This window comes from Gracilinanus agilis, chromosome 3, assembly GCF_016433145.1.
Source record: "Gracilinanus agilis isolate LMUSP501 chromosome 3, AgileGrace, whole genome shotgun sequence".
Taxonomy (NCBI): domain Eukaryota; kingdom Metazoa; phylum Chordata; class Mammalia; order Didelphimorphia; family Didelphidae; genus Gracilinanus; species Gracilinanus agilis.
Genome location: NC_058132.1, coordinates 112639408 through 112659229, shown reverse-complemented (window position 1 = coordinate 112659229; position 19822 = coordinate 112639408). Strand labels below are relative to the sequence as shown.

The 19822-nt window shown below is 33.9% G+C and overlaps 1 protein-coding gene across 2 annotated transcripts in view; it reads right to left on the bottom strand.

Annotated features, from left to right (window-relative positions):
* TMEM135 (transmembrane protein 135) overlaps positions 1–19822 on the bottom strand; it is a 386383-nt gene that overhangs the window by 322544 nt on the left and 44017 nt on the right. For both annotated transcript variants that reach the window (XM_044668213.1, XM_044668214.1), the window contains exon 3: positions 15350–15442. In XM_044668213.1, the coding sequence (XP_044524148.1) occupies positions 15350–15442 (93 nt within the window). The remainder of the gene's footprint in view (positions 1–15349; positions 15443–19822) is intronic.

The window sequence follows — 19822 nt, the reverse complement described above, 5'->3', positions numbered from 1 at the left end:
TTATAGCCGTGCTGTTTGTGGTGGCAAAAAACTGGAAAATGAGGGTATGCCCTTCAATTGGGGAATGGCTGAACAAATTGTGGTATTTGCTGGTGATGGAATACTATTGTGCTCAAAGGAATAATAAACTGGAGCAATTCCATGTGAACTGGAAAGATCTCTAGGAATTGATGCAGAGCGAAAGGAGCAGAGCCAGAAGAACATTGTACACAGAGACCAATACACTGTGGTAAAATCGAATGTAATGGACTTCTGTACTGGCAGCAATGCAATGACCCAGGACAATTCTGAGGGAGTTATGGTAAAGAACGCTACCCACATTCAGAGGAAGAACTGCAGGAGAAGAAGCACAGAAGAAAAGCAACTACTTGAACACATGGGTTGATGCGAACATGATTGGGGATGTAGACTCAAAATCATTACACCAAACCAACTATCAACAATATGTAAATAAGTCTTGATCAATGACACATGTTAAAACCAGTAGAAATGCATATAGGCCATGGTAGAGGGGTGTTCAGGGGGGAGAAGGGGAAAGTAAGAGCATAAATCATGTAACCATGTTAACTTTTCTAAAAAATAAATATTAATAAATGGGGAAAAAAAGATTGACCATTTAAGAGAGCATAGAAATAGTACAAACAAATGCAGAAAAGCAGAAATAATAAATGCCACTTTTTCAGATTAAAATATAGTAAAAATTATAATGAACAAGGATCCATGGAAAGGCAAATTTAAAGATAATTGGAAACTAAATAATCTAATTCTTCAAAACTGGTGGGTCAAAGAAGAAATCATAGAAACAATTACAGACTTCATTAAACAGAATGACAATGAGGATACATCATAACAAAACCTATAGGTTACAACCAAAGTAGTATGCAGGGGAAAATTTATATCGTTATCTGCTAACAAAATAAAGAGGGAGGAGATCAATGAATTGGGCTTCCAACTTTAAAAAGTTAGAAAAAGAACAAATTAAAAATCCCCAGATAAAAACTAAATTGGAAATCCTAAAAATTAAAGGAGAAATTAACAAAATTGAAAGTAAAAGATTAAAATAATAAATAAGACTAGTAGCTGGTCCTTTGAAAAAACAAATAAAATAGATAAAGTACTAGTTAATACAATAAAAAAATAAAGAGATTCAAATTAACAGTATGAAAGATAAAAAGGGTGACCTCACCTTTAATGAAGAGGAAATTAAGGTAATTATTATGAACTACTCTGCTCAATTATATGGCAATAAACATGACAATCTAGGTGAAACTGGTGAATATTTACAAAAATATAAATTGCCCATATTAACAAAAGGGGAAATAGAATTCTTAAACAATCCCATCTCAGAAAAAGAAATTAAACAAACCATCAAGGAACTCCCTAAGAAAAAATTCCCAGGGCCAGATGGATTCACAAGTGAATTTCATCAAACATTTAAAGAACAACTAATCCCAATACTATACAAATTATTTGACAAAATAAGCAAAAAAGGAGTTTTACCAAATTCATTTCATGGCACAAATATGACACTGATTTCAAAGCCAGGCAGATCAAAAACAGTGAAAGAAAACTACAGACCAATCTTAATGAACATTGATGTAAAAATCTTAAATAGAATACTAACAAAAAGACTCCAGCAAGTGATAATGAGGGTTATTCATTATGATCAGGTGGGATTGATACCAGTAATACAAGGATGGTTTAATATAAGGAAAACCATCCACATAATTGACCATATATAAATAATCAAACCAACAGAAATCACATGATTATCTCAACAGATGCAAAAAAAGCCTTTGACAACACACAACACCATTTCCTATTGAAAACACTAAAAATTATAGGGGTAGAAGGGTCTTTTCTAAAAATAATACATAGTATATATTTAAAACCATCAGCAAGCATCATATGCAATGGGGATAAATTAGAAACCTTCCCAAAAAGATCATCAAAGGATGACCAATATCACCTCTATTATTTAATGTTGTTCTAGAAATGCTAGGAATAGCAATTAGAGAAGAAAAAGTAATTGAAGGGATTAAAGTAGGGAACAAAGAAACTAAACTATCACTCCTTGCAGATGATATGATGGTCACTTAAAGAATCCTAAAGAATCAACTAGAAGACTATTGGAAATTATTAACAACTTCAGCAAAGTCGTAGGGTACAAGATAAATTGATATAAATCATCAACATTTTTATATATTTCCAACAAAACTCAGTAGCACAAGTGGGAAAGCGAAACTCTATTTAAAATCACTCTAGACCAGTGATGGGCAAACTTTTTAAAGAGGGGGCCAAAGGAAAGGAAATATACATCTGTCAATTTGTTTCTAAAGCAGGGGTCGGCAACCTTTTTGGCTGTGAGAGCCATAAACGGCACATTTTTTAAAATGTAATTTCGTGAGAGCTGTACAGTGCTCACAGTGCGCACTCATAACAGTGCGCGCTCCTGTAACAGCACCTGAAAAAAAAATTGACTTTATGGCTCCTGCAGAAAGAGCCATATCTGGCCCTCAAAAGAGTCAGATATGGCTGGAGAGCCATATGTTGAGGACCCCTATTCTAAAGCAACTCTTTCTATTGTATCCTACTCATTGTATTTGTCAGATTAGGAATAATGTCAGGTAGCCTGATAGAACATTTCAGGGGGCCACATCTGGCCTGCAGGCCATAGTTTGCCCATAACTGCTCTAGACAATATAAAATATTTAGGAATCTATCTGCCAAAACAAACACAGGAATTATATGAACACAACTACAAAACACTTTTCACACAATTAAAATTAGATCTAAACAATTGTAAAAACATTAACTGCTCCTGGGTAGGACAAGCTAATATAATAAAAATTGCAATCCTACCCAAATTAATCTACTTATTCAGTGCCATACCTATCAAACTACCAAAAACCTTTTTTATAGAATTAGAAAAAATTATAACAAAGTTCATCTGGAAGAAGAATATCAAGGGAAATCATGAAAAAAAAAAAAGGTTAAGGATGGAGACCTAGCAGTACCAGATCTTAAAATGTACTATAAAGCAGTGATCATCAAAACAATATGGTACTAACCAGTGGAAATGCACATTAGCTATGGGATGGAGGTGGGGAGTTTGAGGGGTTGAAAGGGAAAGTAAAAACATGAATCATGTAACCACAGAAAATTTTTCTAAAAATAAAAAATAAAATAAAATAAAACAATATGGTACTGGCTAAGAGACAGAAGGGTGGATCAATGTAATAGACTAGGGGTAAATGACCTCAGCAAGTTAGTGTTTGATAAACCCAAGATCCCAGCTTTTGGGACAAGAATTCACTATCTGCCCAAAACTGCTGGCAAAATTGGAAAACAGTATGGGTGAGATTAGATAGTTCAACATTTCATACCTCATACCATGATAAATTCAGAATGTAAATGACTTAAATATAAAGACAGAAATTATAAGTAAATTAGGTGAACATAAAATAGTATACCTGTCAGATCTATGGGAAAGGAAAGAATTTAAGACCCAGCAAGAGATAGAAAAGATTACAAAATGTAAAAAGAATGACTTTGATTATATCAAATTTTAAAAGGTTCTGTACAAGCAAACTTAAGGCAACCAAAATTAGAAGGAAAGCAACAAACTAGAAGAACATTTTTATAACAAAACTCTCCAATAAAGGTTTAATTTCTCAAATATATAAGGAACTAAGGCAAATTTACAAAAAATCAAGCCATTCCCCAATCGACAAATGGTCAAGGGACATGAATAGGCAGTTTTCACACAATGAAATCAAAACTATCAATAAGCACATGAAAAAGTGTTCTAAATCTCACCAGATTAGAGAAATGCAAATTAAAGCAACTCTGAGGTACCACCTTACACATAACAGAATGGCCAATATGGCAGCAAAGGAAAGTGATAAATGTTGGAGGGGATGGGGCAAAATTGGGACACTAATACACTGCTGGTGTAGTTGTGAATTGGTCCATCCATTCTGTAGGGCAATTTGGAACCATGAACAAAGGGCTTTAAAAGAATGCCTGCCCTTTGACCCAGCAAACCCACTGCTGGGTTTGTACCTCAAAGAGATAATAAGGAAAAAAACCTCTACAAAAATATTTATAGCCACACTCTTTGTGTGGTAATAAATTGGGAAAATGAGGGTATGCCCATCAATTGGAAAATGGCTGAACAAACTGTGGTATCTGTTGTTGAAGGAATATTATTGCACTGAAAGGAATAATGAACTGGAAGTATTCCATGTGAATTGGAACAACCTCCAGGAACTGACACAGAGGAAAAGGAACAGAACCAGGAGAACATTATATACAAAGACTGACACATTGTGGCACAATTGAATGTAACAGACTTTTCTACTAGCAGCAATGCAATGATCCAGGACAATCCAGAGGAACTTAGGAAAAAGAACACTATCCACATCCAGAGAAAGAACTGTGGGAGCAGAAATACATTAAAAAAAATATGACTGATCACATAGTACAATAGAGATATAATTAGGGTTTTGATGTTAAAAGATCACTCTACTGCAAATACAAATAACTTAGAAATAGGTTTTGAACAATGATAAATGCATAACCCAATGGAACTACTTGTCAGCTTCAGGAGTGGGGAGGAAAGAGTGGGAGGAAGGGGAATCATGTAACCATGGAAAAATATTCTAAATTTAAAAAAGGGAAAAAAATAAAGTGGTTGAAAGGCAAAAAAACAACACAGATTTAATACCAAAAAAAATGTAGATATGCATTCAGCTGGATAAAGAAATCTATCTTATTGAATAAAGAAATAGGAGGGGATAATGATAAGGAGATATAGAGGAAAATGATAAAGGAGGTCAGATTAGAGGAAGCAATAATCAGAAGCAAAACAAACTTTTGAAGGGGAAGAGAATAAAAAAAGAAAAAGAAGGACATACAAAAGAAAATAGAATGGAGGAAATTAATAATAATCATAACTATGAATGTGAATAGTATGAACTCACCCCATAAAACAGAAGCAGATAACAGAATGCATTAGAAACCAGAATCCAACAGTATGTTGTTTATTGTTTATAAGAGACAGACATTAAATGGAAAGTCACACACAGAATTAAAATAAAAGGCTGTAAAAGAATCTATTTTGCTTTAACTCAAGAAAAAAAAGGCAAGGTAACAAAGATGACTTCAAATAAAGCAAAAGCAAAAATAGACCTAATTAAAAGACAGAATCAGGAAAACTGCATTTTGCTCAAAGGTACCAGAGATAATGAAGCAATAATATCAAAAATTTTACAGCCAGTTTCTCTAATAAAGGCCACAGTCTCAAATATATAAGGAACTGAGTCAAAACAAGAGCCATTTCCTAATAATGAATGGTCAAAGAAAACAGGCAGTTTTCAGAAAAAAACAAAGTTAATTTGTTTATGCTCCAAATCACCAATGATTAGAAAAATGAAAACTAAAACAAATCTGAAGTACCATCTCACATCAGAAATGACAAATGTAGAGATGAAGGAAAATAGGTACATTGATAATCCATTGGTGGAGTGTTCCAAACATTCTGGAGAAGAATCTGTAACTGAGCACAAACATTAATCATGCATATTCTTTAAACTAGCAATATACTACTAGGTCTGTACCCCAAAGATTTTGAAAAAAATGGGAAAGGATCCACATGTACAAAAATATTTGTAGCAGCTATTCTTGCAATGGTAAAGAAATGGAAATTGAGGAAATGCTCATCAATTGGGGAATGGCTGAACAAGTTGTGCCATATAACTGTAATAGCACTATTATGCTAGAAGAAATTACAAGGGGGGAGTTAGAGGGGGAAAAAATATGGCAAGACCCATATGAACTAATGCAAAGTGAAGTGAGCAGTACAGCATTGTGCACACTAACAGCAATGGTATAATCATGATCAACTGAGAAAGACTTGGCTCCTCCATACTATACAATGCTCAAAGCCAATTCTAAAAGACTATGAAGAAAAAAATGCTATCCACCTCCACAGAGAGAACTTATGAACTGAGTACAAAATGTAATACAATTTTCTTATCTTTTTTTGGCTATTTTGCAACATGGCTAAAATGGAAAAATAATTTATATCATTTTACTTGCTTTCTCAGTGGGCAGAGGAGTGGAAAGGAAGAAGAGAATTTAGAACTTAAAATTTAAAAAGAAAAGAATGTTAAAAATAAATAAATTTAATTTTTAATTAATAAAATTATTTTAAAAAAACACAACAGGAGACTTATAAGAATTTTTCATACTAAAGAGAAAATTCTGGCAAAGGATGAACAAATCAGAATGGAGAAAAATTCAAAGAAAAGTTCTGTGGCATTTAAAATTATTGTAAGCCCTGGTTGACTAGAACTGCCGGGACTCCCTGCTACAACTCCCCACACACACACACCTCCCACTTCCTTTGTGGGAGGTATAGGAGAAAGTATAAAAGAGAAAGTTTGGCACCTTTTCTGTCTCTAGCTCTCTGCTCTCTTGAGCCTGGAGACTGGCTGACTCTGATCCTGGACCCTCTCTATCCTGGAGATTCTCTTTCCCTATCTAACCTTTCCCTTTCCTAATCTAAATAAAACCTAGCTATTCTGAACCCTAATTCGCTCTCTGATCTTTTATTTGAGTGAAGGGCTCTGGTCAATTTCCCCCTGCTACTTTCCTTTCCCTTCCTTTCCCTTCCTCTCTCCTTTCTCCCACCCATCCTTTCTCCTATTCCTTCTACCTTACTTCCATTCAACCCTCACAGTTCTAAACTTGGAGAATGCCATAAAATGTAACAAGGTAATGTACTCTACATGTATAATATATATATGTATATATTTATGTAATACTATGAAATAGGAGTACATATTTATAAAGAAGTTTAAAATGTAGAGTTATCTTCTCAGTTTCCTTACAAAGTAGATTACATTTATTATCAAAATAAAGGAGAAAACTTGGCCACAACTAGCTATTATGAAGAGAATGAGTATGGGGGAAGGTTTTGCAATAAAATTTTACATTTTAAATATTTTTGTTTCCTTTAAACATTCATAATGACATTTTTAACTTAATATATTTTTTAATACTTTCCACATTCTACTCTAACAAGTCATGATCTTGTGGTGACCCTGGGTTCTCAAAGGCTTTCCTAGAGGGCAGGGTCTGATAGATTTCATATAAGCAAAAAAGGATTTAAATAGTGGCCAAGCAATGAGTTACTACCACCAAAAGGACTGCCTACATAAACTCTGAGAGGTTTGGTTTATCACCAAAGGGCCACCAGATGATGAGATTTTGGCTGTAGCAGCTCAAAGTCAACAATTGAAGCATGTAAAGATTATGTGTACCAGTGGAGAGAGAACCAATATTACTGAAATCATAAGTCTTTTGAAATACTAAATTATCTGAAGTAAAGCTCAAAGGCATCATTATGAAACAGGGATTATTATCTAATTATGAACTAGTCAAGAATTTATGTTTATGTAACTTTACTAAAAAAAAGTTGCATGACAAGTTGTCAGTAGTATGGTGGAAAGAGCCCTTTATGATTCTCAGAACCATAAAGAAGCATTTTAATTCGATTCCCTTCTATTTCACTTACTAGCTCTGTGAACCTGGGCAAAATACTTTCAGTTCTCTTAAAAACTTGTTTCTTTAGTTTTCAAAATGATGATAATATATAATCTACTTCACTGGTTTTTTATGAGCATCAGATTTAGATAGCACCCATGAAATTCTGGTACATTATACTGATACACCCACTACTAAAAATCTATCCAATTAGTTGGAGGCCTTACCTTTATATTTTCATGGCAACAATATACCACCAAGGAGATCTATCTACTGTTTCTCATTCTTGCTAATATAATAGCCCACCTCTTTTTTAAATAGAATATGAGAGTTCAAGGCCCACTCATCCAATCCCAAATCAGAAGGATCATCATTATATAATATATCCAAAAAGTAATCTTCCACCTTCTGCTTGAAAACTTTCAAGTACTAGAAACTTACCACCTCTTCAGGCAGTCCATTTCATTTTTGGATACCTCTTTCCAGAAGTTTTTTCTTGACATCAAGTTTAAACTTGCCTCCCTGAAATGTTCTGCAAGTTTTGCCCTCTGGGGCTAAAACTGAACAAGTCAATCACTCTCAACAAGTACTCAAAGGAAGAGATCATGTTCCATACCCCACCCCAAATTTTCTTTTCTCCAGGCCACATAAATATTTCTAGTTCCTTCAATTGATTCCCCAATGTCATGGAATCAAGGCCATTCACCATCCTAGTAACCCTCCTCTAGACACTCTCCATGTTAAAAATATTCTAAAACCATGAGGTCCAGAAGTAAATTTTTTATTGTTATTGTTTAGTCATTTTTCAGTCGTACCCCACCCTTTGTGACCCCATTTGAGGTTTTCTTGGCAAAGATATTGGAGTGGTTTGCCATTTCCTTCTCCAGTACAGTTTACAGTTGAGGAATTGAGACAAATAGGATGAAGTGACTTGTCCAGAGTCACACAGCAAATAAGTGTTTGAAGTCAGATTTGGATAAAGCCTAACAAGGGCAAAGTTCAATGAGATTATAATCTATTGATTCCTGAAAACTATATGCCCCTTCTAATTCAGTCCAAAGTCACATTAGCTTTTTTAGCTGCCACATTACACTGCTGACTCATGAGATGGAAGTCCACTCAAACTATCGAATCTTTTACAAAACTGCCATGCTTCTCCCATTATAGCCTTATAAAGTTGATTCTTTCTGTATGTATTCTGTATATATTTTTTCTTTTTCAGCAAGGCTTTATATTAATTATTGAATTTCACTTAGACTGCACCCTCTGCGCTAGCCTGACAATATCCTTTTGCTCCCAACTCTGAAACCCAATGTGTTAGCTATGCATCTCAACTTTGTGTCATCTGAAAATCTGATGAGAAAAGCATCTATATAACTATAAAATCAATTAAAATGACACCAAGTGCAGATCTCTTTCCAGTCATATCATTCTCTATAATTTTTTATACTACTTCCTTGTCTGTGTCTTCAAAGAGGCAGACTAGATGGCACAATGTACTAAATTTGGAGTCAGAAGCTCTAGTTTCAAAAATTTCCTCAGACAGTAGCAAAATGACAACTCCCAGAACCTTCATTTCTTCATCTTTAAAATAGAGATAATAATACTTGCACTATCTCACAGGATAACCAAGAAGTGATTGTTTTGCAAACTTTAAAGTGCTATTCAAAATAAGTAATAACATGCTGCAGTCCATTTAGAACTACTATACATCATTCTATTGTCCTTTTTTTTGCTTATTTTTTACTTTTCATTCTTTGAGATCATTGCTCTATGGCATTAAAATACTGTCCTCCAAATAGAGATTTAGCATACATTTTTTTCCTATAAAATGGAGAAAATCACTTCTGATTAGCATTTGTAAATTCTTCAAAAAAAGATCTCATAAACTGTCTTTTTATTTATTAGTCTGAAGTATCATAGCCTCTTTCCATAAAATTTTAATTTTAGGCAAATGTCAACTACCATCAGTATGTAATAATTACATTAGTATGTTGTCTCTTACTAGTATATTATTAGGTGGCCCATACTTTAATCAAGGACTTTAAAATTATAAGATAAAAATACCTACACAATAATATCCATTTATTATTGATCTGATCATGAAATGCTTCTGCCCAAAAAGTTTCAATGAATCCTCACTTCCTAATCAAGCCAGGATAAACCCTTCTCCCAAAAATTCGAGTACTCCACATTGTGTTTTTAATTTGCCTTTCTTAGCCTCATCTCACACTGGGCAACCCCAAATGCCCCTTTCCATATTCAACATTCTAGTCATACTAGACAACTTGTCCCACATGTCTTGTTGTCATCCTGTCCTTTCTGCTCTCTATGACTGAAATGGATTGGATTCTTCCACCTTCTCTGCCTTCAAGGTTGAATTCAGATGCCACAACCATTATGAAACAAAGTCTTTGTTGATCTTACCTCTCAGGATCTACAACTAGGCAATCTGATCCAAATTCATCAAAATACATTGCCTAGATATCTCCTCTATACTTGTGTCATGCTTCTTCGTAGCATGCTGGTTTGTGTTTTTGTCCTTTACCCATTAAGACTACATAAACCCTTTTAGGAGAAAGGTGTACTTCACACAAATCTTTGTGTTCAGAACAATGCTTCTGCATAGAGTAACCACTTAGTAGTAATAATAATCATAAAAGTCAACACTTCTGCAGTGCTTTAAGGTTTCTAGAATATTTGTATGCATTATATTTGTGGAACTACACAGCCCAACATATAATATTAATAATAGGTAATGTTTATGTAGAACTTTAAGGTATGCAAATGACCTCTGTAACAAGTGATAGGTTATTACTATTACTATGCTCATTTTATAGATAAGGAAATTTACCTCACAAAGATTCAATGATTTGCCTGAGATCACAGTTAGTATCTTAATTCTGTAATAGGGAAATAGACTTAACATTTTTGCCTGCTTGCAAAATCTACTTTCCTAATCTTAAGTCTATTTCCCTATTACAATTCTAAAGCAGAAATTGAAAACTTGGGTCCTTATAGACTCCAAATTCAGTGTTTTCCCATTACACATAACTTTTGAGTTTATTAGCTTTTAAGGTTTACAAAATGTTTTACAGATACTTATCTCTTTGGATTAAAAACACTATGAGATAAAGAGTATAGATATTGATATCTCCATTTTGTAAATGAAAAAAATAGAGGCTCAGAAAGCAGCATGCCCTTAGTCATACCAGCATGCCCATAGTCAATAAAATTTCTTAAAGGCCTATTATGTCAGGGGCAACTAGGTAGACAGAGCACCAGGTCTGAAGCCAGGAAGACTCCTTTTCCTGAGTTCAAATATGGCCTGAGATATTTAGTGGCTATGTGACCGTGGGTAAAATCATTTAACCCTGTATACCTGAGTTCTTCACTTGTAAAATGAGCTGGAGAAGGAAATGGCAAATCACTCCAATATCTTTGCCAAGAAAACCTCAAATGGAGTCATGAAGGGTCAGACACAACTGAAAAATGACTTTACAACAACAATAGAAACATGCCAGGCAATATGCTAAGTTTAGTTAAGTATCAGAAGCGTGACAACCTATTTTCCTACTCTACAATAAATACTTTAATTCAGCAAAACACTTATTAAGCACTATTACATCAATCCATCAATAAGCAAAGGATCAATAATTTCTCTGCAAAAATCTATACCATTTGTAACATCTGGCATACTTATGGGGAAAGTGCTTCACCTGGTTTCATATGCAATATATTAAACAAAAAAGGAACAGAAGGAAGGAAAAGGAACCTCACTTGCCTTCCTAGCCTACAAAGGCAAATGTTGGATCTAGTACTATTTGATCATGAAAACTAGACTAGGTAATATATTTGGGAGAGGAAAGGAAATCAAGCTGAAAAAATCTAAGATAGACTGAAAGCTAGGGCCAGAGACGGGAGGTCCTACGTTCAACTCTAGCCTCAGACACTTCCTAGGTATGTGATCATGGGCAAATCACTTAACTCCCATTGCCTAGTCTTTACCACTCTTCTGCCTTAGAACCAATACATAGTAAGAAATCTTAGAATATGTGAGCTAATGAAAAATAATCTAAATCTGCAGGTCCTAACATTTTCATTTTTGCCAACAGTATTAAATCTCTTTTCAAAAAGTAAAAAGTTGTATGGTTGCCAATTGACCTATTTTAGTTTTACTTTGTTTCACTTACAGGTGAACCTCATCCCCATCCTACATATTCAAGTGATTCTAAGTAATGAATGGACAATAGATTTAACAGAATACATGAGGAAAGGCAAATAATCAACAACTGCTAAACTTGGTTAGTTTTGCTACAGTGCACGAATTTCTTAAGAAAAATAGCTAGGAGAAAATATTCAAAATAAAAAAGTAATTTCAAAAAAATAAAGAAAAATAGCTACCTTCTAGAAAATACAAATGCTCCAGGGAATTAGGAAGCCTATCTGAATATCTTCAGCCAGAAAATGTACAACAGCAGGTTTTCATATCAAGTTCCAGTAATATTATGGTCTCTATTAAGCTTATAATAGTATTAAAAGAAGAGTCTAATTCAGTAGATTTGGTTCCTTATAAATCCTGTCCCAAGTATAATTAAGATTCATATGGGATATAGTGGAAAACAAATACTGACTAAACTTGATTTAAGTAGTTTAACACTCAATCTGTCAATCACTAAACAATGTCACAATCAAAAGCAGTTCATGAAAATATGATGTTGAGCCTGACATTATATTAAAGGAATCCATGAGAAAAAGAGTTTCTAACAAACCAAAAAGGCTTATAAAATTGAGTTATCAAATTTTATAGCACTGGTTATTTTTTAAAAATATCTAGTAAGATTTTTTTTATTTTAGATGTTTATTTATTTTAGATATTTAAAAAAATCTAGGAGGAAATAGGAAAGCCAAAGTACTTCCTCTTTTAAAAAATGGAAAAAAAAACAGGATTCATATAACCTTTTAGAAAAACTATGAGAAAAAGGCTGAAAATACAGGAATAAAAATCTTTGGGAGAATAGGAAGAGGACTCGCATTTTTAATATATTCAAAATATTAGGTTTTATAAGCAGAGAGCTTCAAATATAAGCTTAAAAGACAAATAGAAATAGAATATACAATATTTCGTGAACTTATGCACAATACCATGATCTAGAAAACCACAGCACTGAACCTTCATAATCTAAATTGAATACAGTCTATCCAATTTAACATTTGTTTAAATTCACTTTGATTCAGCTTAACATGCACATAGGCTTCCTGTATATTCAATTTCTAAGCACATTTCTTCTCATTCCTCATAGAATCACTTCAAATACTTTTCTTTCAATAGAAAATAATTCAATTACTAATTTAAGTATACTTAAAATAATTTAAAATAGGCCAGGTTAGTTCTTTCTGATTTGAAACATTTAAAGGCAGTATCCAATTCCTAAGTCCAAACTTTTTCCCTAAAATGCCAGCAAATTACACTTGACTTCTTGGCAAATATTTAACATACTTCATTTTTCCCTGTGAGATATATCTTATATAGGAATATACTTACACTATAATATATTAACTTTGGTTCATGCTGCAGTTGTGACTCATATGGAAGTCATTTCTCTATGTTATAATAAATTCAATGTTTGGAGTTCACAGATACCAATAATAGGGACTAGATCTATGATTTCAGTTACTGGGAACTCCCCTTCTCAGTCAACAAGCATTTATTAAGTGATTTCTAAGTGCTAGACACTGTTAAGAGTTAAAGACACAAAAATAGTCCTTGTCCTCAAAGAGCTCATGTTATAATTGGGGAGACAAACATAAAAATAACTAGGTTGCATACAAAATACAAAAACAAAAGATAATTTCAAATAGGAAAGCACTAGCATCTGGAGCAGCCAGGATAATTATCTCCTACAGAAGCTAATATTTGAGCTAAATCTTGAAGAAAGCCAGGAAAATTAAGAGGTGTGGGAGAATGGAGATTATTCTGCATCCTATTCGTATATATACATATTTCTCACTACTGTTCTTTGTGAAGAAAGACTACCATTCCAGAACCACAGTACAAGTCATGGATCTCAAAGTACCAAGTTCCAGAGACTCCTTTGCCTCCTTACATAAGGATCTAGCTCATTTTACTTATTAAAAATTATTTATATATGGGAATTTAAAGCTACATTTTTTATTGCTGGATGCTACTGTAAAATTTAAAGTAATGTCCAAATCCCGAGTATTATATTTTATAAAATGTATTACTAATCACTTGAAATAGAAGAAATAAAAAAATAGAAGTACAAAACTTAAGTATGACCACATGAGTAAACTTTCCTGCCAAGCTCTCCCACCACCCTTCACAGCCATGTTCTGGGAAGAAGAGAGAGAGAGAGGCGGGGTTACATCAAAATATATCCTTCCTACATACGTACACACACAGTGTGAAGACTCAGTGTGAGCACACAAATGGGATGCTGGGTAAGAGTTCTGGGGAGAAAATTCTAATTACACACTATCTCTTATAAATTAAGAGCTATTGCTAATGTTACTTATCCTTTCTATTCTATAACTACTCTTTAGAGCACTAGGTATTGCTCTAAGTACCTAAACAGTTTTCACCATCACTTCTTTTTTAAGCATAAAAATATTTTTAATTCAATTTTTAAGAATCAATTAAAAAACATGCTTAACCAAACATTCATTAGGTACATTTCATCTTTTCCCAATGATTCACATAGGAATGATACTTCCCTTTCAATGAGACACCTTTATATATCACAAATAAAGATACATAGCCTTCCACAGTGTAAATTTAAAAAAGAACCAAAAAAGTTTTATTGCTCTTAGCACTGAATGTGCCAAAACAAATACCAAATCAAATCAGAAGACTATAATGGACCCAAAGGCCAAAAGAAAGACATGTGGTAGATATAAGCATATTATCAACAATGATTTCTATATAAGAAGTGGCCAAAAATATAAATGAACAGACAGGTGTGTGTGGAAAATACAAGCTCATCACATCAGGTAATACCATAGAATAACAGGTAAAAAACCTATTATGCTATCATCCTCAAAATATTTATTGAAAGACCACAGAGTCCTGCAATTCATGGGTCATATTCCCTATGGAGAATTTTATAGAAAGACATGAACAAGAATCATATGAGATGAGAAGAGATAGCTGGACTATGCTCTGTACAAGTAGAGAAAGTGACATATTCATGAAATAATGAATGAATAATAGTATCAAAGTATTATATTCAATCACCTTGAAGAACTAAATATAGAGACATTTTAAAATTACATGAGAAGTCTTTACATAGCCTTTTCTATGGGAGATTTTATATTTAATATATGAAATCAAATCATTCAATCAAAAATCAACTTCCAGGCATAAATCTACAATACCAATTGTCATATTCGGATTTGATGATCAATAATTTTCAAAATTGTCATTCACAAAACAATTCACCTATCATTCAACTATTCCAAAAACACTAAATTATTATAGTTCTGAGATTCCATGTAATAGCTTGGAGAGAAAGGAGAGAGAGAGAATCTGAATTGCAAGATAGCAGGTACATTACATGTTTCTACATGTAATTTTTTTAAAAAGACTATTAGACCAGGAGTTAGGAGACTTAGGTTCAAAATTTAGCTCTGATTCATATTATATGACTTTGGACAGATCATTCTAACTCTAATCCATAATCAATTCATTGACATTATTTTTACAACACTTATAAATAATGAACAAAAATACTGAATCAATTTTAAAATTAGCTGCTCAAACATTATAGATAAAATATACCTGCTTTTTCTTTCAATAAGAATGGCCACATAGGAAGCTGGTAACGCAGCACCAAAGCCAGGACTCCAGGCATAGAATTTTCCAAGTATCCTCCTGAAATTCAAAATTAAAATTCACATAAAAACAAAATTAAATCTGATCATTACAAACTATTAATGCAGAAATTTGACTTCCATTGATAAATGTAGTTTCACATTTGGAAATATAATTAAAAAATAGCTCTTTATAAATAATTTCAAGCATAATTTTCAGCCTAAAAAGGGAAAAATGCACATATATGCATTCATGTCTGATAGAATAATGGATGAAGATAGTCTAACACAATTCAATTTGACATAAGCATCAACAGTATTCTAAGCAATGTAAATATAAAAATGAAATTTACTTCAAAGCTTAGCTCAGTACCACCTTTTAAAGGAAACTTATCTTGATTTTCCCAATTGCTAGAGTTTTCCCTAAGAAATTACTTTGCATTTTGTATTTCATTTTCTATGCTTGTCTTACAGTATAATGTAAGCTTCATTAGAATAGAGGTGTTTCATTTTTTTTCTTTGTATATCAAATACCTAACAGTGCCTATGACACAGCACATGCTTAATTGATGCTTATTAGATGCTGGTTTGCAAATTAATGAATGAGTAAATGAAACTGACATAGTCACTGATTTAAGGAAACATGATGTAACAGACAGTATACATTACAGAAAAACAAGAATAATTCAAGATTGATTATGATATAAGCAATCCCAGAAAAATGTTATAAAGTAAATTTGAATAAAAAAAATCAGTCACATTCAGCTTAGGGGAAAGAGAAGCAGGAAAGCTTTGTGGAGAAGAAAACATTTGAATTAAGAATAGAAAGGAGAAAAGAATTTTAATTGGTGGAGATTTAGAAGGGTATATTCCAAGCTACTTTATTACAATTATTCATATTACATTGGAATGTAGAGTATCAGGAGAATGCCAAACAAACTCAAAAAGAAAGTTTAACAATAAATATGGCTACAATGTAGAGAACATGAAAAAGATGATATAAAATAAGTCTAAAAAACATGTTGATTTGTAAAAATTAACTACAATCATAAATAATTATGATACAGGAAGAATAGTGATCAAGATGCCCAAAAATTCATAGGAGGCAAAAATTTGGAAATTTTGATTCATAAAGCCCAAGAAAAGTAAGCTGAACTTTATTGCATCAGCAATCAATTGACATGTATATATTTAACCCCTCCATATGTCATATCCATACTGTGTTAGGCACTAGAGATTCTGAAAGCAAAGAGTCAAAGTCCTCAAGGAGTTCACATTTTATCAAAGCAAACAGCATGTACACAGAAAGGTAAATATAAAATCCCTTCAAGGAAATACAAAGTAATCTGGGTTAGAGGAGGAAGAAAAAAAATGAGGAAAGATCTCAACCAAAGGTGGTAGATGAATGACCATTTTAAACTGAATTTTAAAGGAAATCAGGAAAGCCAAGGGGTAGAGGCAAAGAGGAACCTAACTACAAGTCAAAGAAACAGGCTACCCCATTTGTTACCCCAAATGCCATGCATTTGGAAGAAATTTACCAATTTTCCTCAAATAGAATGCATGAGAAGTAATATATGATAATTCATGAAAAGTAGAATAGATAATGTAAAGGCATGGAAATGCCAAACGAGAGTTGATATTTTACCTTAAAAGCAATAAGGAGTCACCGAAACTTCATGAGCAAGAGAGTGACATGATCACATCTGTACTTCAGAAAGTCACTGTACCAGTAGTATGAAGAATGGATTGAAAAGGGAAGAGACAGAGTGAAGGCAGAAAGAACAATTAGGAGACTATTGCAATAAAAGAAACAAGAGGTGATGAGAGCAAATGAATAGGTGGGAGAGAGGGAGGAAAAAGTTGATAGTGATTTTGAACAGGGATGATAATAAGAATGGTTGTATCCTCAACAGAAATAGATAAGTTGGGAAGAAGGATAGATCTGGAAAGAAAGAGAGTTCAGTGTTGGAGGTTCCTATGGGACATCCAATTTAAAATGTCCAACAGTCAATTAATGATAAAGATCTAGAATTTAGGAAAGAGCATAACAGAAGGGTCAGGTAGATTTGGAGAGGCAACTAGGTGGTTCAGTGGATAGAGCACCAAGCCAGGAGTCAAGAAGACTCATTTTACTGAGTTCAAATCTGGACTCAGTCACTAACTCTTGTGACTCTGACAAAGTCACTATAACCTGTTTGTCTCAGTTTCCTCATCGGTTAAATAAGGTGAAGAAATAAATCACAAACCACTCTAGTATCTTTGCCAAGAAAGCTCTAAATGGGGTCACAAAGAGTTGCACACAACTGAAAATGACTGAACAATAATAACATAGCATACAAAATCAAAACAAAATTAAGGGGAACAAAAGCAAGAATAAAGTTTGTTCAATAAGATTCTAAACCACTGTGTTGGGGGAGAGTAAAAGGGATGGGAATACTCTAACCACAGAGGCATGAGTCCAAGCAGAGCATCAATCACTGGAGAAAGGTCTACTGAGGAAAGAAGGTAATAAGGGTTGGTCTTAGTAAGAAGAGAGCTAACCTTTTAAAAATCTGAAATAAAGGAGTTAAAAATGAGAGATGATGTCAAGGGGTCTTCAGCATGAGAAAAGAGGGAACTCAGAGCTAATCACCTCTCTCAGTAAAGTATGAATCACGTTCCTCTGTTGAAAGACAAGAGGGATCGAGGCATAGTGCCACACACCTGTAATTTGTACTAACGGCCAAGACTAGTTAATCACTTGAGCTCAGGAATTCTAAGCTTATCAAGTATCCAATATAAATCTGGCACCAATATGGCAAGATCCTAAGAGAAGAAAGCCACCAAAGCAGCCAAGGAGGAGTGAACCAACCCAGGTCAGAAATGGAGATCAAAGTTTCAATGCCAATTAACAACGAGACTATGCCTGCTGCAAGTGACCACTGTACTTCAGACTGGGTGAGACAGGAAGAACAAATTTGAAAAATATGAAGGAGGAGGAGGGGGAGGAAGAGAAAGAGAAGGAGAAGGAGAAGGAGGAGGAGGAGGAGGAGGAGGAGGAGAAGAAGGAGGAGGAGGAGGAGAAGAAAGAAGAAAGAAGAAAGAGGAGGAGGGAGAGAGGAAAGAAAGGTATGAGTGGAAAGTTTGAAAAGAGAAGAATTGCTGTGGAGAATCTAGAGAATCTCAGGTCTACTCTTCAAGACATATGAGTACTTATTTTGTAATGTTAGATCACATAATAGTTTAGGTATAATGCCTCCAGGCATTATAATATCCAATAAGTATAAGTTTCAAATACAGTAGGAGGAATAGTATGGAAGCACCACCAATTGTATGAAGGAAATTATTGAGGGGACTTTGATCATGAAGATAGAATGGAAGCTCTGGTATCCCTTGTAGTTAACAGGAAAAACCAGCAATTGAGGTAAGGGATCATGAGGCAGAAGGCAGGCATGGACTATCCCCTGAGTGGCCCAGGAGAAGGAGAAAGGAGTCAGTTGGCTCATTAGGCATGAGGTGTGAGAGTCAGTAGGCAGAGTGATAAACTGAGGCAAGCCTGGATTTTATTCTTTAGACTTCAGTTTGAGTGGAGTAGAAAGAATACATGGTTGCTGCAGAAAAGCAAACTAAATGTAGCAAGCTCAATTAGGGTAAAAATTTCTCTAAATAATCTACCTCCACTCTCTCTCTCTTTCAACCTTCTCCCCATCTCCTTTCTGATTAAATAAAATCACTGAGTCTATGACCAGACTCATATTTAATTAAAACGCTACAAAACTAATGAATCACTATTCATCTAATCCAGTGGTTCCCAAACTGTTTTGGCCTACCACCCCCTTTCCAGAAAAAATATTACTTAGCACCCCCTGGAAATTAATTTTTTTAATTTAATAGCAATTAATAGGAAAGATATATGTATTAATGTTTCTACCTTTTTCGTAAAATATAGTAAAGGTGTAAATTAGAAAATCAAACTTTAAAATTATAAAACTATTCATTGAATTCGGAATAGAATGTAATACAAAAAAAGTTAAAACATTCGAAATCATCTTAATGAGAAGGATGAACCTGGTGTGCTGCTACCAATTTAGTAATCCTTGGCTCTATTTTCATCAACAGTAATCTTAAATCACCACAATTGGCTATTTGCAATTGGTTTCTTTTTTTGTTGTTGTTAATTGGTTACCTCACTGAATCTACATTCCAAAATGCACCTGTGGCCATCACCGCCCCCTTGGATCGCTGCAGCACCCACCAGTGGGCATTGGTGCCCACTTTCGAAATCACTGATCTAATCAAAGAAAGGTCAAATACAAGTAGATTTATCTTTAAGAAGAGTAGAGGCTGCCAAAAAGGAGCAAAAATGAAGAAGAGATATGGGATATAAATTCCTGAGACAATTAAGGAGTAGAAGTAGCAAAAGCTGGAAAATGTTGAGTTCCTGGTTATTTTAGAACAG